General features: G+C 35.6%; 1 protein-coding gene across 2 annotated transcripts in view; it reads left to right on the top strand.

Annotated features, from left to right (window-relative positions):
* Positions 1-41: 41 nt before the first annotated feature.
* xrra1 (X-ray radiation resistance associated 1) overlaps positions 42-25,935 on the top strand; it is a 39,182-nt gene continuing 13,288 nt past the window's right edge. The window contains exons 1-14 of one of the 2 annotated variants that reach the window (XM_051926541.1): positions 42-173; positions 1,611-1,695; positions 2,024-2,084; positions 3,704-3,799; positions 6,873-7,042; positions 10,147-10,218; positions 12,591-12,663; positions 13,517-13,614; positions 14,273-14,421; positions 16,494-16,598; positions 17,833-18,047; positions 21,341-21,378; positions 21,906-22,034; positions 22,114-22,207. In XM_051926541.1, coding sequence (XP_051782501.1) covers positions 3,706-3,799; positions 6,873-7,042; positions 10,147-10,218; positions 12,591-12,663; positions 13,517-13,614; positions 14,273-14,421; positions 16,494-16,598; positions 17,833-18,047; positions 21,341-21,378; positions 21,906-22,034; positions 22,114-22,207 — 1,237 coding nt within the window. In that variant the 5' untranslated portion in view covers positions 42-173; positions 1,611-1,695; positions 2,024-2,084; positions 3,704-3,705. The remainder of the gene's footprint in view (positions 174-1,610; positions 1,696-2,023; positions 2,085-3,703; positions 3,800-6,872; positions 7,043-10,146; positions 10,219-12,590; positions 12,664-13,516; positions 13,615-14,272; positions 14,422-16,493; positions 16,599-17,832; positions 18,048-21,340; positions 21,379-21,905; positions 22,035-22,113; positions 22,208-25,935) is intronic. The other variant, XM_051926542.1, reaches the window with a different exon arrangement.

The following is a 25,935-nucleotide window of genomic DNA, read 5'->3' as shown; positions in this document are numbered from 1 at the left end:
CTGCAATTCCCGACTTTACTGAATCCATGTTGTACCCCGTCGCTTGGAAACGGAGTTCTAAAGAACTGCTGCCATAAAACTTCTGTGTTTGTGTACAGTTTTACCTAAGAATTTTATACTAAAAGGAATTAATTGATTTCTCCTTCTTACATCAAAGACATTTGCAATTTCAGGTAATTAATATGCTAGTTTAAACGAACAACCTATAAAGTCATTTACACTTGTATATAGAATTTTCTTTAGAATCATCATCTAGAATTACAGGTCGGTCTGTGACTGCTACTGAAAAGAAGGTGCATGTTGCATGAGAACTTTTTTTTTAAAATTTTTAAATACGTTATACAATAATATAAATTTGTAATTTTCTTGCAGTCTCTCTTTGTGAGCTAAAGAGTGGTATTGCAGTAGAATACAGACGTTAACAACGAGTACTTCTTCTTTAATAATAATAATAATAATTCATTACATTTATATAGCGCTTTTCTCAGTACTCAAAGCTTTAGGTGTCATTCTGCCCATTTTCAGAAAAAAAACATTTACATTTTTTCAAATTTTTGTCATTCATTTATGACAAAATATGTGTTTACAACATCAAGTACTGTAAATCAGATAATGTTTGAAATGAAAATAAATGTACATTATTTAATGCATTTACTGATTTGATTATACAATATAACTCATAAACATATGTATACTTGTGCTGCTAACAATCTAAAACTTGTTAAACTCTATGTAAAGGATGTATATTTAAAACATACAAATTCTTTGTGTTTTAAAAATATCAAAAATCATTATTTTTGCAAAAGTAAGTGAAATTTTTAATATAGGTCAACAAGACTAGCATTGTCCAGGTACTGCCATGATGTCTCAACATTTACTCTGCATTTTCAAAAAACAAAGTATGTTCCTTTCAATCAATTGTTCAGCTGATTTGCTTAAATGTTTGCAATGATTCTGACGTGAAATTAACCATTTTTTGCCTCATCATCAGCTCACAGACAAAATGCCTGATTTCCGATCCCTGATATTTTAGTATAATTTAGTATAACTTTCCATCCCATGCTTGGATTTTGAGAGTATGGTTTTGAAGTTTTCAATACACATGACTGCATTGTTGTGACCAAGAAGACATATTTCAGACTTGACCATCTACAGAACATTCTTCAAACAAAATTACAGGATTGGGTGGTCTTTTGCAAATTAAATGCAATTAGAAGTGTTGTTTTTTGAGACAAAGGTTTGTTTTTTTTATTTGATTTGTTAATCCCTGATGGGAAATTGTCTCTTCGCATGACATTTGGGGGTCAGAGCGCAGGGTCAATATGGCTACCCTTTAAGGAAAACATTCCAATAGAGCCTGTGTCATAATGTCCAGATATGAAGAGGAATCACAGCAGTGTTGACTTTTCTTTGACTTTGAGATTGCTAGACTGCAGCCTGCAGCCCCTTTAGATATAATGTATGCATTTTTGTTGCTCTGTTGAATAGTTTAGAAAGATTTCAACATCTAGTTAGAGTCACAGTAATAGTGAATTTTAATTTTTTTAACTATTTAATGTATACTAGACTAACTTCAAATCAGCTTTGCGTTGTTTTATGTGCCTGTCCAGGCTGAGGAGAATTTATAACACAGTTCCTATGATCAGTATTCATCACTTAAGATTGTGGCAGGTCAGACTGCACTAACCTGTTTGGGTAAGACCAAATTTGTTTTTCACCTTTACAACTTTATCTGATTAATGGGTCAACGTTTTGCCCCTCCGGGCTATGTAAATGTTAGTTTTTATTGGCCTATTTCTTTACCTTTTGCATGCATATGCTCTTGTACAGAATATATGGAAGCATTTGATATTAACATTTTCTTTTAGAAAATTAATGTCATGTTTTGACCAAAGTTGAAGTTCCTGGTAAAGCATGGCTTACAAAATTTAGAGCATCACTGTATTGATTGTATTTTTCATAGAGTTTTTTTTATGTATTTTACCAATTATGGTTATACCATTTTGCATTGTCTTTACTCCAGGTAAAGGATCATGGATTGAAAGAGATGATTCCTTTAACTATTTAGATTTCCTATGAATAAGGTATGTCATAATAGGAAAATGTAAAATAATGTATTTTTCTGCATTACATTCCTTCAAGTAATGGACTTTGAATCAATTATTTTATTAAAAAGCAAAGCCTCCCAGAGCAAAAGAGGGGACTTTGTTCAGAAATCAGCTCCAGGAAATGGAGGTGCAAAGTATGTATCTACCATTGTTTTCCTAACAGTGGTACAATCATTGTGAGAGCTACTAGCTGTTTCTATAAACATAATCCATTTTAAATTCTAGTGTTACAATATTACAGAAGAGTGCAGGGAATTTACTTGTACACTAGGCTGGGGCACTTACAGAAAGTATTTGAAAAGCTGAGAACTACTGAAAATTCCTTGATCGCTATTCAGATTATTATCGTCTTTTGTATTCTTACTTCTGCTTTGAAACTTCAGTGTTTGTCAAATCAAATGAACCTTTATTTGTCACATACAAATTATACATACAGTACAATATGCAGTGAAATGCTTAGTTGCTCAACTCCTATGAATTTGCCTTGAGATAAATACGAAGGGACAACAATAATACACAACTTTATAAATACAAGTACCATTAACAAAATTCTAAATAATAATAATACATGACTTAACTGAAATAATTTAATGTGAGTGAGTTAACAATAGGGCATCATGCACGCCTAGACACTTTCCTTATTTAACATACGAATGGACTGTGAGAAATTGTTCCTTCCCAGTCCCTCTGACCTGCACTTTAGGCAGCAGTAGTGTTTACATAACCATAGCACAGGAAAGATGCTGTTGTTGGAATGGTGGATGTCATGGATAATTTTCTTTGTCCTGGTTTGGCATCGCTTAGTGTAGATGTCTTGGAGCTTCTTGAGTACACGCACCACACTCTGCATAGACATGCAGTCCTATTGCTTGCTGTTCACAAAGCAGGCAGTGATACTTCCCTGTCAGAATACTTTCGATGGTGGATGATTCAAGGCTATACTGTGAATTGAGTAATGAACTGTCCAGCATTATTTGTACAGTTCGTAACTGACACAAGAATTGGGAACACATAAACTGTGTCAGGTTTACTTTGACCATACAGCAGTTGCCGTTTAATCATGTAGCACCTGTTTATCCACCCTGACTTGCTCTGTCTTGATTGAAGGCATTAAAGTTAAACAGCATTATGCATTTTTTTTCTCTGAGAGTACTGCATAGATATACAGTATACTGTATCAGGAAGATACTGATAGCTTTAGGATGTGTAATAAGAGAAGCATCAAAAGAATACTCCTGGCTGCTTGTGTACCTGTGTATACTGTAAGCATGTGAAACAATGCAGCTAGAGGGCAATGTAGAAAACATGCAATATGAAAATGAAAAATAAACAGGAAGGAGGAGAAGGAGGAGGCAGTTTTTAGTTTTTAGAGTAAAGATGGCAGCGTTTTGCTTAAACTGCTATTTAAAGTTCTCAGTATAACATCAGTAGGCATTCATTGTTATGATGTATTTTATTTGTGCTTGTAATAAATGTTTTGTATTCGTATTTCAATTTTATTAGTTGACATATGTAAAAAATGTATTTACTTAAAAGGTATAACATAATTAAACAATTACTGCTATAATAATGACTGGAAACATTTTGTCAATTAGGAATGGAAACCACTCAGGTGTGTAAACTGGATGATGGAGAAAGATTCCCCACATATTGCTTTCCAGTCAGACCTTTATTTCAGCAGAAGACAGAAGGTAGCATACAATTGTGTTTCTGGAAGATGTAGATAACCTTTTGAATTAGCATTGTGTGCTGCCCATTGATTTTTTTTGTAATTGCATTAACAGGTAAAATAAATAATCATAAAGACATTAATTTAAGGTGAACTGGACTGAGTGCTTCCTGCTTTATCAAGTTCTGCCTATGTCCTTGTTTTTTCACTTCTCATTTACTCTAGTATCTAAAAGTCAGCTATGTTAGATCAACTGGTAAAATTTAAATAGGCCTGATTTGAGTGAGTCCAAGAGTATGTGCTCATGTTTGGCCTGTCTTGGGCTGGGGTTAGTGACTGCCTTGTGTCCAACGTTACAGGCACAGGCTGTGGCTCCCCCAATCCTGTAAACCTGTTTGGAACTGCTCAGTTTGTAAAATGAATGAATAGTTATAAAACAACTAAACATGAACCTAGAAACACTGCTTTTGTCAAATAACAATTTAATATTTTATTCCTCCAAACTCTAAGCATTTTTGAATCTATAACTCAATTAGTAAAACAACAATGCAGTCTTAGAAGCCATGAAGCTTTATTTTTGGCCAGATGGTGGTTTTATTCGGATAAGTAAGCCTGAACAGTATAGTATTGTGACAGATAGATGTGTAATTAAATAATATTCTTATTAAGTGCTCTTTCACTTTTGTGTCCAATATGCGATACAATAATTACAAATATAATATGAAAAATAAAGTTAAGCATGCCTCCAGGTGCTTCGGTTTCTTCCCCCATCCAAAGACATGCAGGTTAGATAACACGGCATTGCCAAAGTTGGCCTGTGTGTGTGTTGACCTTTTGACAGTGTGATATTTGCCCGGACACCACCAGTCAGACACTGCATCTTTATCAAGAATGCCTTTTATTTTGTCTTCCACAACAACACAAGTCACAGTCCCGCACACCAACACAGTGTCTCTAGCCCCAGTCACCTTTCTCCTGGGCCTTCTCTCTCCTTGTCCCTGGGCCACCTGCACTCTCTCTCCAGGAGCTTCGTCCTGCTCCTGCTCCCGACTCCAGCTCACTGACAGGAGGGAGGCGGCTCCCTTTATCCTCACCCGGATGAGCTCCAGGTGTTCTACCTGACGTCACGTCCTGTTGTGGCGGAAGCATCAGGAGAGCACCCGGAAGCACTCCGGGTGACCCTGGAAGGATCGTCCTCCATGGGTGTGGTGGAAGTGAATAAATCCCGGGCTCCATGAGGCTCAGGGCACCCCCTGGCGGTGACCAGAGGCCCCAGTGGTCTTGAGCCTCCCTGCTCCCCTTCCATGGGCCTCTTCCACTCCAGGGCAGTTGCCCCCTCGTGGCCTGGAGGATAAATAAGCCATAACCCAGTCCTTCCAGGCGTCCCGGCCAGGTCTGACCCCCAGCCGCGTACCACAACAGACTGTCACCTTGTCCAAGTGTTGTTCCTGCCTTGTGCCTGATGATTGCTGCAGTTGGCTCCAGCTGCCCTGCAAACCTGCCCTGGATTTTCAGGTTAAGAAAATGGATGGATGGATGGGTAGATGGATGGATGGATGGACCAAAGGATGAACACAATCAGGAAAAAGTCATGCAATATTTACAGAAACATGCATATTTTATATATAAAACACGGTTTTAAATGTAATTTCCTAGGTTAGCTAAATTCTTAAAAGGAGTCTGTTGCATCATTTAGAAGAAATAATAGACAATATTGTAAAATAGTACCATCATATATCATAATATGTGCAATCCAAAGCAACCCAAGTCCCACAATGGATACTAAAAACAGAAAGAAATTTTAAAAAGCTTAGTAAGTCAAAACAATTCAATTCAGTTTTTCATGGTGCTCTTCACTTAATGGAAGCCCAGCGTGATGTGAAAACATCTCATATAAAGTGAAAGCATAATTTTACAAATAGCTAAATATAGAATCAATGCACATAAAGAGACAGATTTATTTAAACACACAGGAAAACAACCTAGTTTGAACTATGGTAACCAACAATATCTGTCCAATAACTGGCCAGGTGACATTGGAGGAGAGGAAAACAAAAACTACAGTCAGCATTATATTGTCAGCATTATCTCCGTTTCCTGGAGATTATAAACCACGGGAGAGCCCATGGTCAATTGTAACAGAGAAAGTCAATGACAAAGTCAAATGCAGTCACAGTCCAGGAGACCTCTCCCAACTAGCAGTGCACCCCCACTTTGGCATTCTGTGGACAAAAGAACAGCTTTTACTATTTAACAATTACTGTGATTAATTAAAAAGCAATGTAAGAGAGCAATATGAAACAACCTTGGAAGAAAATTCTGAAAATGATATAATTATAATTATTATATTTATAACTGAATTATACAGTACTTGAGTCTTTGTCAGCAAAGAAATGCTTTTCTATCCAAGACTCAAGTATGCGCAATAGGTTTGCAATACCAGACATGCTGGTTTTATTTATATGTTTCAATTTACAGGGGCCATTGACCCTTTTCAGTCCTTTTGGAGTGTTGTAGTTTCACTCTGAGGTCTTTGGATCAGTCTTTTAGGCTTTTTACTTGACGTTACAGTGAAATCAGGTAAACGGCCCTCCTTCAGTCCAGGACATCTTTTTATGATCTTCCCATGTACCCATGTGACCAGTAAAGGTTGTCCTCTGTCTCCTCTCCAGGTTTCCTGGGCTAGCCTAGTCCTCTTTGTATCCTGTCTTGCTTCTGGGGTGTATATCTGATGCAATACTTCTGGTCTCCTCCTACTAAGAAAGCAGAACAGGCACTATGGCATCTTGATTTCTCATCTTCCCCTCAGTGGTTTCCCTGTACTCTATACACTTCTTTCCAGAGGAAGCAGAGCAAGCTGTGACAGTACCTAGAATGTTAAACCATCTTTATCGGAAGCCATTTACTAGAAGTTGACACTTTTTGAAATCACATGTGCATGTCATTTCACCTTTTTCCCTTAAAATGAATCGAATCTATATTTCTAATGTTACACATGCATTTCTATATAAACACTTTAATGTGCAATGCCAAAAATGTAAAATGTATTGTAATTTTTTACTTTTTAATATTTTTTAAATCTTTTGCTTATTTAGGTGCAGGTCACTGGCTTGTTGCACAAAGGTCAACTCAGCTACAAAAGTATAAAGCAGCACTGTGTGTAAAAGGAGGCATATACTATGGTACAGAAGAAAGACCACAAGTTAAATTTCATCAACGCAGCGTAACCCCTGTTGAAGTTAATGTATTAAATGGCAACTTTTTGGTAAGTGTTGTATTATAGCAAAGAAAGCAGAGTTTATGATTTACCCTATATGTTAAATTTATTTAAATTTATGTTTTCATTTAATTTAGGCATTAAATTTGGCCATAACAAATGCAATTTATTTTTGCCATTAAAAATGTGCAGAGTATTGTGTGTATCATAACTTGCTGCCAAAATGTTTTTAGATTGAAACCAAATATTCCATTGATGAAAAAAACTAAAAACAAACTGTTTAAGCTGATCATGTCAATTGGTGTTGGGTGCTTTTAAAAAGACATACAGGATTAGCTGCTTATAATACTTTTATATTACTTGGATTTTATAACTTCTTTTTGTATTTATTTCTAATTCATTGTATAACAGGTGCCCAAGGCATTTTATCCAAATCAAGATTAAATGTATATTTAATTTGGCAAAAAAGTATAAGTATAAATAAGAGAGTAATAAGTACTGCAGTTAGCGCAGGGACTATGGCAAAGATGAGTGAAAGTATGCATAAGCAATATCAAGAAGGTCATGCATCTATAGGAATCACGTGCAGGTCTGGGAGGGCTGGGAGCAGTTCTTATTACACTGGTAAGTCTCTTTTTTGTCCATGTTTGGAGAAAAGAAATGCAATAATGAAGCACTCAGAGGTTTCCTTTAGGAATAATATACAGAGAGACGAGGATGCAGGTAGTCAGGATCACAGCCATGCATGAAGAGCTGTTTAAGGCAACACATCTGAATTAGATCCTGTCAACACTGGAAAACCAGTAGTGAGAGTGAAATAGAATAGTTGTGTGGGTTTAACAAGAAATAGAATACACCAGATAGGTAACAAATTGTTGGGTGATTTAGAATGATTGGATAGTGGTTGCAGGAAGCCCCAAAAGCAGAAAGTTGCAGAAGTGTTTTTGTGTTTTGATATTGTGTTTACTCTTTGTTTTTTGACCATGTGCTTGCCTGCTCCTTAGTATGTGTTTTCCTACCCAATATGTTTATTGTTTTTTTCTTTTTATTTGACCATGTCTACTAATTCTCCATTTGTTAGTTTCACTAATGCAAATTCAGCTTCTAACAATCGTGACATTCATGTTACACCTACTTTCATCTGAGTCTTCTGTGCTCATAAACAATTCTCTGCTCAATGTGAAGTGAACTGTGAGTAAAGAATTAATCAGACTGCATCAGAGGATTGCATACAGCCAGTCCTGTGCAACGTAAACCTCACTTATTTCAAACCTTACTGTCAGAGTCAACTTCCTAAGACACAGATGCAACAAGCACAAAAGGCCACAATCAAAGGAAATTAAAGAAGCGTTCGGAAAAGGAGTTGTTGATATAAATCTAGAAACAACTAAAATGCCACTTGTAAGTCCCTGGGACTACACCAAACCACAACGAGAGCCTTCATTTCCAAATGTGCAACTTTTGGCACAATAGTAAATTATGATTCTGTGTTATGAGTTATGATTCTGTGTTATGATTTGCGCTCCTTTTTAAGTTTTCCTTCGGTTTCCATGAACATGGAATACTAATGTTGGTGTCATTTGCAGGGATTTAACACATAAGGAATCCAGTTCTGAAATCAGAATTTTCTTTAGAGCTTTGGTTTAAAGGTTTAATATTTTTTACCATAATTTCTGACAGCATTTTGTTTTTGGGATAATGCCACTATTAGGTGGGTTTTTACGTTGTCCATTTCCATTGGGTTTTCCCATGAAGCTTTGGGGCCATGCCACTTGTGATGTCATCAACGTGCCAGTGTAAAGTTCACCCTATTATAGTCAATAGTATTGAAGATTTGACCAGACTTAGCATACTACTTACTTAGAATTTTTAAATTAAATCTTTTTGGGGATATTTGGCCTACCAGAATTACTTTGAGGGTGCAGTGTAAAATTAATCTAGGAATTCATAACCAATGCTAAAAAAAACATCCCAGTAACTGCACGTTTTTTTGCCTCTTTTCAGCTTTTTCTTTTCTTTTCAATGCTCATGACTGTACAATAATACATTGCATTAATAGTACATTGTTTGCATTGGCACATAATGTATTCATTCGAGAACAGAAAGGTAGAAACAACTTCTAAACCAATAAGAAAATAAATATCATCTCTCATTTTCCAGGAAGCACCTGGGAAGCACCTCAGATCTTTTGAGAAAATGTTTTATGGATAGATGAAACAAAACTGCAGCTTTTTTCAGCAACAGGGGTTCTATTATTTCTGGTATAAAGCAAATAATCTTTCCACAATAAGAAGATCATGCCAGTAGTCAAACATGGTTATAGTAGTGTGGACAGTTTGCTGCATCAGTTATTACAAAATAGTGTTGTTTGTTCACCTTAGGCACTATACATAATACCCTACTTAGTTTTAAGGAGGTTAATTTAATTTTAATCTCTATCAATTTATTTGAAGGCCTATGATGTTTCTGCAGGTAAGTGGTGTAAATTTGCCAGGAATGGCTGTCATCGTAGACAATCCTAAGTAATCGCTTTATATTTTATTGTCAGAATAGCCCATCAGTTTATCTAGAATTCCCAACACACATGCAACCCTTATCTTCTTGCGTCAAAATGGGCATGGTATGGTTAATATGACCTTGTCAAAAACAGGTGTTTCCAATGACTTGAATGGTAGTCTCTCAAAAAAGGACTGACAATTTTTGATTAATGTATGGAAAGGCCATCCCATTTCAATTCCCAGTGATATTTTGAACCTGGTATTGTTTTTTATGTGGGTGAACAAAGTTCAGTTTTCATCATGGCTGCCAGGCAGATTAGCAAGTGATAAGAGAGCCATGCAAATCGTTGTACAATTTTTATTACTCCCATAAAGTGAAAATTCTTTTTTTTTTGTACGTGTGATTTCTTTTTTTCCCATACGCTAAACACGTGTATTATTTGAGAGTTACACTGGCCCCAGATTGAGGTTTGTGTGAGAATGTGTGGGAGGTGTGTGGTGGCTTGGCATCTTATCCAAAATGGGTATGTTTACAGCTGGAAAACAAAAAAATCATTACATTAACTAACTTAAACTAAAACTTATGATTAATTATTAAAGTTTCAGAATGCTGTATAAAATGTACTATTTTTGTTTATGTTTACTGCTCTCTAGATGAAACTTCACTGTATTGAAGACCCTTCTGATCTGTGCTCAGTTAACATTAGTGACAAGAATCTAAATGTGGTGAGGCACCCCTCAGTTTTACAAACTGTAGACATTTTAATTAATTTCTGACATTATTTATATTGAAATACAACAGGTAATCTTGCATTTTTTGTTGCATGGGTATGTAGTTATATAAGTACAATTTTTAATTTGAATGATTGTTCATTTATCGTATTTAGTGTATTGGGGAGTGGTGAGATTAGGATGCAGAAGCTAGTGATCTTGTCCCACAGTTTTAGAAGGCTGTTACTGTAACTCACAGCTCTCTCACTGTCTCTGTAGAGTTTGCACATTTTCTGCATTTCTATGAGGTTTTTCCTCCCATTCCCTAAACACAACTGTGTTGTTTAAATTGGTGACTGTAAATTGTTCTAGAGTGAATGTGTGTTTGTGTGTTGATGTTTTTGGCATGACAATTCTGGAGGGGCCATGCAGTTGTGGAAGGTAGACTCTTTCAGTAGGGATGGAGCCATCATGAGAAGGCATGCAAAGTGTATGCATGTGTCTATGAGAAAGAGAGAGAAAAGATCTCAAACACAAATAGCACAATCTATGAGACCCATTGCTCTGCATAAACCCGTTTGCTTTGGTACATGGCAACTGGCAATCTTGGGAAAGATCCTGGCTTAGATTAACTCAGTTCATGTAATTCAGGTAATTGAGTGCAGATGTTGTACATTTAACTCTAAGTGAATCATGTGAGGTCGTACTGGTGGCATGAAGATTATGTGCTGGCAGGAGGATAATACAGCTGAAAAAAAGTATTGGAGTTATGTAATTATCAGTGGAACATCAGTGACATTAAGGAGTGAGGGAGAGTCAAAGCATTTCATAATGTATTATACTAACAGTACCAGAGATGATAAAATGCCTGCCAAATGATACAGTAAATACAGTCATACAGTACAACCAATGAAGGACAGAATTAAATGGGGTCTAAATATTGAATTAATACCAAAATAGAAATGCAAATGAATATTTATATGCCTCGCAGTTAGGAGACCCGGGTTCGCTTCCCAGGTCCTCCCTACGTGGAGTTTGCATGTTCTCCCCGTGTCTGCGTGGGTTTCCTTCCGGGCACTCCGGTTTCCTCCCACAGTCCAAAGACATGCAGGTTAGGTGGATTGGAGATTCTAAATTGGCCCTAGTGTGTGCTTGGTGTGCGGGGGTGTTTGTGTGTGTCCTGCGGTGGGTTGGCACCCTGCCCGGGATTGGTTCCTGCCTTGTGCCCTGTGTTGGCTGGGATTGGCTCCAGCAGACCCCTGTGACCCAGTGTTCGGATTCAGTGGGTTGGAAAATGGATGGATGGATATTTATAAATTTCCACAACACCTTCTTGCCCTAAATACAGAGAGGCCACTGACTCTATGACAAACTGGCATCTCAGATTGTGTCATTTTCTGCCTTGTGGAGAGTGTTGCCTGGATAGTCTGTCTGACCCAGAAGCTGGATTAAACAAGTTTAGTAAATGAATGAATAGTTCACAATTGAGCAACACAGTGAAGGAGAAGTTCAGTTTGTATAGTTTTATACATTCTTTCAGTGTTCACGTGGATTTTCCCAAAGTGTTACTATTTTCCTGAAGACATAGTTTTTCTGTTGGTCTTGCTCTAAATTGACCTCGTAATAATGCCTTCAAGTGTACTGTATGCTACCGTGTAGCCTGCTATGACCTGTGTTTCCATCCATAGCTGGATCCTACAAAGCTCTTTTTCCCCAGGGCTCTGTTATAGTCATTATAACAATAACAGAATAGATAATTTACAACATGGGTAACATTTTAGCACTGAAAATGCTATAGTGCAAAGTTCATTCAGTCATTTGACTGAATTTGTATGTGATTTTGGAGAGTGCTTTGTACAGTTAGCACAATTTATTGACTTGGTGTGTGTGTTAATGCTCTGTGATTGACTGGCATCATAACTCCCTTTGTATCAATTGTGCTGTGACTAGCTGTAATCTATGGTTATGAATGGGATAAAAGCAGTTACAACAATCACAGAATGTTTATGTCACATTTTAGCTAATGTTAAACAGGTTGCTTGGTCAAGTGGTTGAGAATCTGGACCTGAAAACACAAATTTGCAGGTTCGATTCTCACAGTTGAGTTAGTGTGCAGTTAATTAGATAGTTGCCTTTGCTTACATACATTTGAATTTCTATATACAGTTCACTGTTTTAAATTCTACCTATAGACCTCTTTGTATTCACTGTTTATTTTGAAAAAAGAATTCTTGTAGATGCTCTGTCAATAGTGCAATACAAAATAAAGTTGGGTTAATTGAATAAATTCACAAAATGGGAGCCATGTGTACCGTAAATAAGTAGAATACTTGAGTTACATCATTTGTAATTTTATTTCTTCTACTACTGTTTTAAAATTCATATAGACTGAAGAAGAAGAGTTTGGTGTATTCAACAATATTGCTTATATTAATGCAATTGGAAACAATTTGAATTTGGGTAAGATTACTGGCTTAATTAGCTAAATAAATTATAAATGTATTTTTTTCAATTGTAACATACATACATCAAAGCTAAGAAGTTTGTAAAAATATTTGGATTGCTATATTATCCTTCCACTTTATCTTAAATAAATGAAATTGTACAGATAGTTGAAGCAAATCCATTAATAGTAGTTCAAATGGCTAGAGTTTAACATAAATCTCAACTTTTTGGTTTTGCTAGACATGGAATGCTAATTACAGTATGTATCAGTCACTTTTTCAGAACTGCAGTAAGTGTCTTTTGAAATCCCACTATTAATTTTCTTCTGCAACTGAGCCCAGCAAAGGAGCTGGAGTTTGTCCCAGTTGTGCTGGGCTGAAGGCAGGAAAAAAAACTGTATATGACATGAATTCATGTAAAATTTAATAAGAGTGTAATAGAAATCCTAATGAAACCTTTGTTCTAAACATGTGGGAATTTACAACCAATGTGGTTTACAGTTAGATAAGGTTATTATTAGCATGCTGTGTAACGTGGACTAAAGTAAATTAATGTGAATTATTTATAATAGCAAGCAGTAATTAGAAAATTAATCTATACCTTGTGATAGACTGGTACCCCAGGGTTGGTTTCTGCTCTGCACCCAGTGCTGCTCGGGTACACAGTAGCCCTCCACAGCCCTACTCTGCAAAAATGCATGGATTGTTTTTTTAGTGTACTTTGTGATGGACGTCTTCTCGTCCATCTTTGCTTATTACCTTGTACTTTATGATTATGGGATAGGTTGTAGCTCTCTCTCTTGGAAAACGTACATTATTTTTACATGTAAATTAAAGATAAAGATAGCATTTCTTTTCTTTTTCTTTAGCACCTTTCCGAAAGTTTCCAAACTTAAGGGAGCTGGAACTCTGTGCAAATAATATTCAGAACTGCATTGTTAACATTGGAGATTTTACACATCTAGAGGCAAGTTTTTTTTACAACGTATTCATGGGGGATTTGTACAGGTGATGTTTTTATTAAATGTACTATTTACAGTACATCTCTTTATTTAGTGGGCTCTATTATTTAAAATGGCATACAAATCACAAGTACAAATACATTAATTTTGATTTTGCTGCAGTTACTGTGAGTTGGCAGAGTGGAGTAATAATTGTGCTGTTGCCTCAAAGGGACAGCATCCTGCATTCCCAGCCATTGTCTCTGCACATTCTCTCTTAATGTGTAGGTTTTTCTCTAGGTAGTCTGATTTTTATCTTCCATCTCAAAGTTTTCTATGTGGGTGTGGGTGTGAGTGGGCCATGGGATGGTGTTGTACCACATCAAGACTCCAACCTCTCAGGGTGCTAAATTTGGATAAAGTGAGTCTGAGATTTTTGTGTTGTATATTACAATTAGAGTACCATCAAATTAAGTATTTTGCTTAAAAACACATTGTGGGTACATGATTTAGCATGGCACAGAATGTCAGCATTCATTTAGCAACCTTACATTTAAAAAATGAAGTCATGCATATAAAAAGAATGGACCAATTTTTACTTGTTGTGACCCTGTTATGAAAAAGATGTACCTGGAAAATGGATGTTGGATAACTGAAAACATTAGCATTTACAATATTTTGCAGGTGCTTGACCTTTCTTACAATTACTTATCCAGTGATGCTGTCTTGGCTCTGGGGCTTCTACCAAGCCTTCAAGTTCTTCACCTTTCTGGAAATGGATTGTGCACACTTCCACCTGATATGGCTTCCCCTTGCAAGATTTCTTCAGATTCGTATGTTTTTAACATTTAGAAAATGACAATGAATTGGTAGATTCTTATTAGAGAATGCTGGATTTCCACCTTCTGTTTGCTCATGCAAAATGAAACACCTTTATTGAAAGTTTTTATACATGCATACATAAAAAAGTAAAACAAATTCACACAAATAATTTTTAGAAAATCACAATTTACACTGTCAGGTATTTATCAATTAGCAAAGCCAATGAATGCATTTAATACAAAGTTCAAGTTTAATTTCAAGTTTATTATTGCATACCTAGTACAGTGCGTAGTGTATATTGTACAGTGAAATTATGACATGCATGTCTCCTCAGAACAGTTTACAGTTGACATGGTACCAACCCACACACCCATGCATACTTTGCAACTTATACAGTATATATGTCCAATTTTATATTTTTATATATATATATATATATATATATATATATATATATATATATATATATATATATATATATATATATATATATCAGTGTTTCCCAACGTCGGTCCTGGGAGCACACTGTGGCTGCAGGTTTTTGTTCCAACCTGCTTCCTAATCAGTGACAACACCTGATAACACTGATCTCATTTAATTAGCTGGTATTATTTTTCTTTTATTCTACATTCTGATTTTTAAATTTTTAATACATTTAGAAATATTTCTGCTTTTGCTATAGATTTAAATGCTTAACTCTCTTTTGTTGATTTCATTATATTTTGCTCTTTCTCTTATTTTTCCCCTTCGTTGTATCTTATTAATGAGAATTAAACATGAGCAGAGCAGACACCCTGGCAAACAACACCGAATAATCAAAGGCTGCAACTACTTTAGCATCAGACCCACTAACTACTAAATAATGGACAAACAATTAGAACACCTAGAAAAGTAGAATGAAATTCAAAATGAAAATATTGTTAAAAAGAAAAAAATACATTATTCCCATATAACTGATTGGTACATTTTAATATATATATATATTTTTTTATTTACCAAACTTAGTTTTCTAATTTCTATATTGTTCCCAAAACACAGAACTTGGGAAATAACACATCACTTAATTAGCCCAGGAGTCCAATTAAAAACAGAAGCTGGTTGGAACAAAAACCTGTAGCCACAGTGTGCCCCCAGGGCCGAGGTTGGGAAACATTGATATATATAATATATATATATAAATATATAGGTAAGTACTTGTTTATATACAGTATATGAACAATTATTCATATTTACACACACACACACATATATATACTGTATATAGGCAAGTATTTGTTTGAATACAATATATACAATGTTTATTTTGTTACAGCATTTTTGATTATGATTGACTGTTTAGTAACCTTACTATCTGTGAAGAAAAAGTGCGAGTGCAAATGGTCCTACACTATTTGCCAGAAGGAAGGAGTGAAAAAAGCAACTGTGCAGAATGGCTGATGTCTTTAATTATACTGTTAGCTGCAATGAAAAAATAAGTGATCTACTGCTATTAGGGGCTCAGTGTACCCACTGCCATAAGTTTAATGAATGTACTTCTCATATCTTTGTCAGTACTACATTCTAAAATTTAGAATATATTAATATTTTTGGAAACATACTTATTATTAAATATACATAAATCATCATTAAGAGAGTACAAACACAGGGTTTAAATAATACATATTAGAAAATTTGTAACACACTACACATTAAAAACCTAGCAAACAACCTTGATGTTAACACTCAGATGTGTACACTTTTTTAATATGACTGTTTAATTCATTTTATTCTTACTGTTTGTAGTGTACTATTATTTACTAGCCAGAAGTATATTATATATTTAAAAAGTAATATATCTATAATAAAACATACAATATACATTATTGTGTACAATATTATGTACATACATATATTACATTATTAAAATATAAATGGAAAGATATGAATATAATTTTTTAAGAGGAGTAGTGGAGGAAGGAAACTTGAATATACCAAGTTACATGGAAGCTAGTCCTGTATGATATCTGTATGTTTGCATTTCAGTATTTCCATTTTTTACTTTTTAAGAATATGGTTGGTTTTTTTTTCTTTTTATTCTGAACAGTGTTACTGGAAGCATCCCTCGATTTCAGTCCCTTAGGATTCTGATGCTAGATGACAATAAGCTGTCTCATCCAGAAATATTCACAAGTCTTGCTAACCTGAAATGGTAAACATTCATTAAAAAATAATGCTTTTGTGTATTTATATCTTTTTGTTGAGTTAATGAGTATTTTTTCCAGATACTTGGCATTTACTTTTCAAGCCTTCTTGGTATCTATACTAAATAGCTTCAGAGATGATAATTTTGATACAATATTTTGATAAAATTCACTCTGTTATCCATCTGTTTTCCAATATACAATATCCAGAAAGTACAGCAGACGTCAGGGAGTGATCCAATGCACAAGAGTAAAGATTTACTTTAACTTGATTACTGATGGATTCTGATGGGTTTAATTTGAAACCAAATTTTGGAATACTCTAAAATCTTTCAGGTTTAAGGTAAATAATGTTTATGATAGTTTGTTTAGAAACTTCCCTTTTTTATGTTTCAGGTGCTATGACCTTATTTGTCCTTTATACTTATTCATAATATGAGTATGAATTAAATTATTTAAGTCATTACTATTTGGAAGTTTTAGCTGACCAAAGATCAGACTCAGTCTAGAGTGTGAGTTGATTCTTGTCAAGGTCAGAGGTGGGCATTCATGTGTTTTCTCCACCTTTGCATCATTAGCCTTTTATTTTTTGTTCTCTTTTGAACAGCAGTTACTACTACAGTACTTTGCATCTCAGATATTCCTTAAGAAACTCCTACAGAAATGCACATGATATATCTAATAAAGTATACTGTAGTTAGTTTCCATAGAAATGTCTCTCTGTAGGAACATCGCATATAAGGATGAATTAAAATGCCTAAAGCAATGTTGGAATAGTTGATCTATAACTGGTAGTACAGCTAACTAGCTGGGTTAAGAATTCAAGTTTAAGATTAAGAAGACATTTATATGCCAGTCTTCACCAATTTGTAAAAAGTTGTTTACTGAAAAGTTTTCATAATGTAGACCTACTGTATATAAAAAAGATTATAACATGAAACTATATCTCCACCTTCACTATAATGAAATAAGTAGAAATAGAAATATTAAAGTGAATATGAACAACTCCCTGCTCCATTGTCTAGGATCCATATCTTGACCAGGGCATCTTCTGTGTGGAGCCTGCACATTCTGTCTTTATGCATGTAGTTTTTCTCCAACATTGCGGATATCCATAGGCTAAGTTAATTGATGATGTTCTCTATCCTTGGAATATGTGGGCTTGGATAATGGATGCATGATACATTCCCCGTGACTTTAAGGTAACAAACTTATGACATGCTCTTCTAACTTTCTTTATAGCCTAACACACTTAAACTTGGATAACAATGGTCTTACTGAGGTTCCTTACCTGCAGCAAATGGAAAACCCTGAGTACCTCATCAGTCTTGACATGAATCAAAAGATAGATTCTGAGCAACAGCAGTTTTTCAGGAACAGTTACAAGGAAAAAGATTTTTTGAAAGATTATGTCAGAGCAGTAAAACAGGGATCAGAAGGAAATGCTCACACATCAGGTAGGAATTATTATGCTTCCATTTTATTTTCTTCGATAATTGTGTAGACTCAGAGCACTGTATCAAGTTTACAGGAAATGTGATTACAGACGGCTAATTACATAATACATACATATAATGGTTCATATTTGTTCAAACACATTGTAAAACAAATCAGTTCAAGACTGATTAACACATGCGGAATCAAACAATATCTGTCCATAAACATTTTCACTGAGCTGTGGCCAGTTAACAATGGAGGAGAGGAAAACAAAAGCCCAGTCAGCAGCATCCCTGAAGAAAATAAACCTCTTCAGTTGGTTATAATGCAAAGTCAAAAGAAAATGTCAGTTCTCTGCAAACCTGAAAACAGATCTCTGCAAAGTGCTGTATATGATTTATTAATATACAATTGATTGAAAATATGTTGTTAAATATATGTATAAGGAAATCTTGTTTGTCAAGTTGAAAGCAGTGCCATGTATACTGGAGGCAAGTGTTGACTTACAGAAACTTTGTTATTTGCATGCACATTAAAAAAAATGCGGCATTTGCTTTTTAAATATACAACAAAAATAATTGATTGCACAAGTATTCAGATTTAATCCATTTAATATGGCACACTTAAATCGTTACTGGTGAAGCCAGTTGGTTTCAGAAGTTTGCATAATTAGTTCAGTGGAGATCATCTGTCTGGGGTTTCAAATGACTGTCATATAAGTCCACCTCATCTGGAAGGGCCAGCTTGTGGTGCTTTTGTATGGTGGCCTAACGTACACAATGAAGACAAAAGAGCACTCCAAACAACTCTTTGAAAAAGTCAAGGGGTGGAGACAAGAAAATATCCACGTAGCTTAATACCCCCTGGAGTCCAATTAAATCGATCATTACGAAATAAAAAGAGTATGGCACAGTTGTAAGTCTGCATAGAGCAGGCCATCAACAAAAATGGAGTGATTGTGGGAGGGCAACAAAAGATCTGTGACAATATGTAGGAGTTACAAGCTTTCATACTCAGACTGGAAAGACCAACCAGACATCAGCTGTTGCCCAAGTGCTTCAACAATTTCAGCTTTATCAGGGTGTGGCAAAGAGAAAATCACACAGAAAGCACATGAAAAACTTTGAAATCATTTGGAAGAAGGTTCTATGGCCATCAGACAAAAGGCTATGTTTGACTAAGCCAAACAGTAGACATCATCAAAAACACACCATCCTCACTGTGAAGCATGGTGGTGGCAGTGAGGATGCTTCTTTGCAGCAGACCTGGAAAAGCTTGAGGATAAAATGAATGCAGCAAAATACAGGGAAATCCTGCTAGAAAACTTGATGCTGTCTGCAACAAATCTGAATGTTGGGAGAATATTTGTTTTCCAGGAAGACAACAACCCCCAGTATAAAGCCAAAGATTCACAGGAGTGGCTTTAAAACAACAATGGTAATGTTCTGGAGGGTCCAGATTTCAATCCAATTGAGAACCTGTGACTGGACCTGAAAGAAAAAGTTGTTCTACTGACACATCTTCAGCAGTGTACAGTTGTACAGAGCTGATAGAGACCTTTGCATGCAGACTCAAGGCTGTCATGGCTGCCAAAGGTGAATGTACTAAATACTGACTTGAAAGGGGAGAATACTTATGTGATCAATTATTTTGTGTTTTATATTTCTGATTAATTTAGACAACATTGCAGATATTGGTTTTCACTTTGGTATTAAAGAGCCTTTTTCTGTTGATAAGTGTCAGAAAAGCCAAATCAAATCTACTGTGATTCAACGTTGTATAACAATAAAATGTGAAAACTTCTAAAGAACATGGCCGGATTAAGGTGGATGCTATTGATGCTGCAGCTTTAGGCCCATTCCTGAAATAGGCCCAGATGAAAACAGACGAGAATTTTCCGGAAGCTGAACAGTTTTTCTTTGCTATATTAACCTCAAAATAATTCTTAGAATGAAATTTGGAATCCGACTTCGGACGCCTAGACACAGCGTTACTTATTATACAGTTACTATTGTTCTTTGTGCTGTGACGTAACTATAACGTTGTTGTGTTTATTGTTAACCGAAGATTTCAAGTTAATGCTATCAATTTTACGTTAAACAGTTTACTTAGTAATTTAGTTGTGTTTTTTGCAATATCTTGGGGATTCTTGCCACTTTATTATTGTTTGGTAAGTGGCACGTAGTAAATTTTTCACTTTGAAAGTTAGTTGTACAGTAAAAATCGATGGCTATCTGTAAAGGTAAAACTAAAAGCCAGCCCGCAGGCCCGGCATGGATGTTTAGAATTTTTAAAATCCTCGACAGGATTCTGGTCTATTATGAAATTTAAATCGTGGACAAATTTTTACCCTCAAGAGCCTGAACTGAGTCACTTTGACCCAATGTCTCTGCAAATTCATTTTTTCTTACTCTGTTTCATAAGAGAATTGCGAAATTTTGTGTATTTCATTGTTAGGTTTTCACGTGACGTCACTTTGTGGTATCTTTCTTCTTGTTAATCTCGAGTTGTTATGATACTACGTCGTTATTATTATTCATGTTCAATAAAGGCTGGCTGGTTGCGTCTTAAGCAATTAAGGCTCCTTGGTCGGTCTGGGTGCGTATGTACGGTGAGTGTCAAATGCACATGCACCAATGCCAAGAAAAAATAGGCCTTTTTTGCGCTGCAGCATCAGGCCCAATTTCATCTTAATCTGGCCCTGCTAAAGACGGGAATATTTTTAATATACACTGCACAAGTAAATTTTTGTGAGTATTTACATTTTTGTGCAGAACCACATTCAAAATATGTTGTTAAATATATGCATAATTAAATCTTGTTTGGGCGGCACGGTGGCGCAGTGGGTAGCGCTGCTGCCTTGCAGTTGGGAGACCTGGGGACCTGGGTTCGCTTCCCGGGTCCTCCCTGCGTGGAGTTTGCATGTTCTCCCCATGTCTGCGTGGGTTTCCTCCGGGTGCTCCGGTTTCCTCCCAAAGACATGCAGGTTAGGTGGATTGGCGATTCTAAATTGGCCCTAGTGTGTGCTTGGTGTGTGTCCTGCGGTGGGTTGGCACCCTGCCCAGGATTGGTTCCCTGCCTTGTGCCCTGTGTTGGCTGGGATTGGCTCCAGCAGACCCCCGTGACCGGATGGATGGAAATCTTGTTTGTCAAGATGAAAGCAGTGCCATGTACTGTATACTGGAGGCAAGTGTTGACTTACAGATACTTTGTTATTTGCATTAAAAAAAATACAGCATTTGCTTTTTAAATCTGCAGTTTATGAATTATTATTTTTGTTTATTTATTTATTTCCATCAAATGCATTCTGTAGGCCAAACTTCACATCAGAGTTCCGATATCAGCATCAAGGTAAGACTGCCTAACCCTTGTTTTTTTAACATTGTTGCATTTAAAAAAAAATCTTATAGTCTGGACAGGAATGGAGAGTTATAGTAAACATATTTCGATAGGAATATTCTTAGAAAATGCAAGTTGTTGGAATGTGGGTGAGATGTGTTATACAGTTATATCAATGTAAAATGTACAGTGGAAATTTGCATTAGATCCTGAAAAATGCTCTTTATTATTATATAATAAATGTTTATAAGTTTGATTGAAAATGTTTCCAAACTGATTTTATTCATATTTAAAAGATTCAATAGAATTTAGGTCCAACTTTAAATCTGTGCACCATTCTACAATGAGCTCCATTCAAATGCTGCAGTAAGCATATAGTGATGTTACAGATGTTCATGCAATCTAAAAGTCTTAACCCATTGTGAAAAATGGTTACGCAGAAAATAAATTTTTAATATACTGTAATACAGTTTTGCTGCAGGAAAATAAATGGCCTAGTATCAGTAACTTAATTATCTATTTCTTGTTCTTTTTAACAGGATTGTTCAATTCTCAGTGAAGTATCTACATTTGACTTGGTTCCGAATTATTACTCTAAAAAGAAACTGCATCTTGAGCTCCAACCCCCACTTCCAGAACTCAGACATCTCAGCCTGGCTTACAATAAGGTGGAATATTTATATCTTAATAGTACTATTTTTTTTAAAGAAGGTCATTTTAAAAACATTTTCTTTTTTGCATTTACAGATTGCAGAAGAAAGTGCCCTGTTGCCTGTTGCACTTTTTCCCTCCCTGAAGGAGCTTGTAATTCATGGAAACCCTCTTACTACTCAAAGAAGTGGTACTGTAAAAAGAAAAAAAATGAACAAGAGTCTCTTTTTATCTCTTAATTTTCCAGAAGCATTACTCAAGTTAGAAATAGCAATATGTATAAGCCGTAGTATAGCCTTACAGATCTGGGACAATGTGTTTGATACTTTCCTGTTCTTTGACATATGAAGTTGACACACAGTTCTTGTATTTATGTGAAATGCAGATTAGATTGATTGGCAATGAGTATGGGAGTGTGAGTGATTGTGGTTTGTGACAGCCTGGCACTTCATTCAGGAATCATTCATGACTTGTATACCCAATACTGTTGAAATAAGTTGTGGCTCCCCACAGTCCTGCCTTGGAAATAAGTGAGCTCAGAAAATGGGTATATGGGTGGTTTATTAATTAATTCATGGTACAATGGCACTGTGGTAAATGCAGTATATTTTCAAAGTACAGGGTCCAAATTCCACATTGTGTGAGTAGAGTTTTCCCTATTTTCTGTGTATATATGTTTTTTTTTCCTGGGTATTCCAATTTCCAGCCACAACACCACCTCTTGAAGGTGAGGTCGATTTGTAACTATTTTTGAGTAAGTGTAAATGTGCAAGTGAAGGTACTTTGTCATTTACAGGTGCCTCATCCCAGGCTGGTTTCTACCTTTAGGTCTATGATTGCAGGGTCAATTTCAAATCTTAGTGACTATGTTCACCATTAGGCTTTGTGTGAGATTAATTGAAGTCTCAGAATTGGTTTTGGTGTGAGTGTTGGTGTGTGCCTTGCTATGAACATTATCCATATACATTCTGGTTGTTATTGATTAAAACATTACAACGTCATAGGAGAAAGTAGGGTGAAATAACACCTTTTATTGGCTATCTAAATAGATCTATTTAGTTAGCCAATAAAAGGTGTCATTTCACCCTACTTTCCCCTGTATCAATCTATGGCTATGTGGTACAACACTCTACTGCTATTACAATGTCATGTAATTCTCCCCAAAGCCTCATGGCCATAATTATATCACTTGCAATCTAATGATTGTGAATGAGTTCTAGAATACCATTTACAATTTTTCTGAATGTTAGGTAAAAATGTAGTTATACAATATATCAGGTTAATTTTTGGCCTAAAAACTAAGGAAGCATATAAGACAGTGTCAGTTAGTTTCATTTCAACAAGTCTGCCTGACAGCTCTTGGTTCATTTTATGTCCTTGCATGAAACATATGACAATTTTTTGAAAAGAACAGTAATTGATTTAAGATATCCAGAGAACATAACTATTAGCTAACCAAATGAGATTCATGACCTGGACTCTGTTTTAAATTTTTATAGCCTTTTCCTTGGCCTCTAAACTAATAGAGGTACGGTTTCATTTTGAGGGGTTTAGATTTTTTTTTTATTAACCACATTTTTTAAGATGTTATTTTTGACATACACCTTCCTGTGGTACTATTTTTAGCTGTTTGTAATGCACAGTTGTCAGGCAGGATAACTGGGAGTGGGCGACACATACTGTTGTTACTGTAACAGCATAAAGTTGGCATTGAACACTTTCTAGTTGTACATGTTTATGGATTTATCAAAAGAAATAAAACGTAAAGTTAACAAGTGCTTCTCTTAGATTTCTGGTTATTCTGGTTAGTTTGGCTCCGTATCTTGATCCTTACTAGTTTTTGAATCTCTTGCTACATTTTTTGATATGTGACTTTGATTTCACATCCTGAACTTTTTCTTTAGATCTCTGACTCCTGGTTATGACCCTTGCTTTATTTTGGTTATGAGCCCGTCTTGCCAGGGTCGTTTCTGGGCATAGGCGGTCTAGGCAAGTGCCCTCTAGTGGTCAGAACACATTACTGAAGACCTACAAACACTCAGACTCAAAGCGAATGTTTGAATATATTGTTTTATATTATGTTCGCATACTAGCAATGTTTGATCTTAGCATCTGACTACCTATACAGTCCAACAATACCCCAAAGAACAACAACAATGATAATGATGCTAATAATAATAATCTTTAAACTATAGCATAGACAAGACAGGCAAGGCAAAATAAAATCAAATGATCAAAACCACAGCAGGACTGTAGTTCTTGAGTGAATTTCTAAAAGCTGATTTAACCGAAGCTGTGATCGTCTCCCAAATGGACATACAGTAAAATCTGTGTTAAAACTTAGCAAATATCATCCTCTGTTGCTCAACACTTGTGAGATTTGGGCATACTAAAGCAATTGTGCTTTTTTTGGATAGGTAGATTGCATTATTTGCTTACACAAGAATACGGTAAATAGGAATTTCAGGTAAAAATTCTTATTTAAATGTAATTATTATATTCTCAGTTTCACTGAATGTCACCATAATCAAAGTCACACATTTAGATGGTGGTTTAAACAGATAACTATAGAAATCATACCATAACTAACTGTTACTTTCTTTAGAAACACATTAAAAGCAATAAGTAAAGACTACTACTACATCCCGATTCCTACTTATTTTCTGAAATTGCACCCCTCAAGAGCGTTTTTTTTGGAGACAGTCTTGTAAATGTCTTAAATTGGTTTCAGTCTTACTTAACAGGTAGAAAACTCTTCGCTAGTTGTGGTGATTATACCTCTGAGACCCACACTATTTTAATGGTGTGCCACAAGGATCTGTACTGGGTCCACTGCTCTTTTCGATCTATATGCTTCCATTAGGTCAGATTATCTCAAAGCCAAAGTGAGCTACCACAGCTATGAAGATGACACACAGGTGTATTTATCGATAGTGCCTAATGACCCTGACGCTATTGGCTCTCTAATCCTGTGTCTTACTTGTATTTCCAAATGGATGAGCAGTAACTTTCTCAAACTAAATAAGGAGAAAACAGAAATCTTAATGATTGGTAAAAATAGATATAGCGAGGGCATTAGAAATAAACTTGATTCCTTTAGTCTTAAAAGTCAAGACAGAGGTAAAGAATTTAGGGATAATCATAGCCTTTGACCTAAACTTTAAATCACATATTAATCAGATTACTAGAACTGCATTTTTCACTTAAGGAATATAGCTAAAGTTAGACCCATCATAAATTGACAAGACAATGAAAAATTAGTTCATGCTTTTGTTTCAGTCAACTAGATTACTGAAATGTACTCCTTACAGGACTACTTAAGAAAGACATCAATCGGTTACAGTTAGTACAGAATGCAGCAGCAAGAATCTTAACTAGAAAAAGAAAATCCGGGTACATCTCACCAGTTCTAGCATTGTTACATTGGTTACCCGTGTCATTTAGAACTGACTTTAAAATACTACTAATGGTTTACAAAGCCTTCAATTCTATATTTTGGAATGTTTGTCCTCTTACACTCCAAGTCGTAACCTCAGGTCTTCAAATGAAGGTCTGCTTATAATTCCAAGAGCCAACCTAAAAAGAAAAAGTGAGGCATCTTTTTGCTGTTATGCTACTAAATTTTGGAATCCTTTACCAACAGAAATTCACCAGGCTAATACCATAGAACAATTTAAAAAACTGCTAAAACCCATTATTTTAAAATGACTGTTTCATGTCTATATTTTAGTTGTATCCCTAGTACACTATATGGTACATTATATTATCATTTTCCTCTGGGTTCTCTAGTTATCTGTACTATTCTCTGCTGTTCTTCTGTGGTGGCAGTCGGCTCCATCACCACCTGATCAAGGTACCATGCTGCCCCCTATGTTTATGGATTGAATGGCGGGTGTCCCAGATGTCCACATGACCGTC

Source organism: Erpetoichthys calabaricus, chromosome 4 (assembly GCF_900747795.2).
Source record: "Erpetoichthys calabaricus chromosome 4, fErpCal1.3, whole genome shotgun sequence".
In the NCBI taxonomy this organism is placed as follows: domain Eukaryota; kingdom Metazoa; phylum Chordata; class Cladistia; order Polypteriformes; family Polypteridae; genus Erpetoichthys; species Erpetoichthys calabaricus.
Note: the sequence above shows the minus strand (reverse complement) of the source record. Positions and strands in the feature narration are given on the sequence as shown.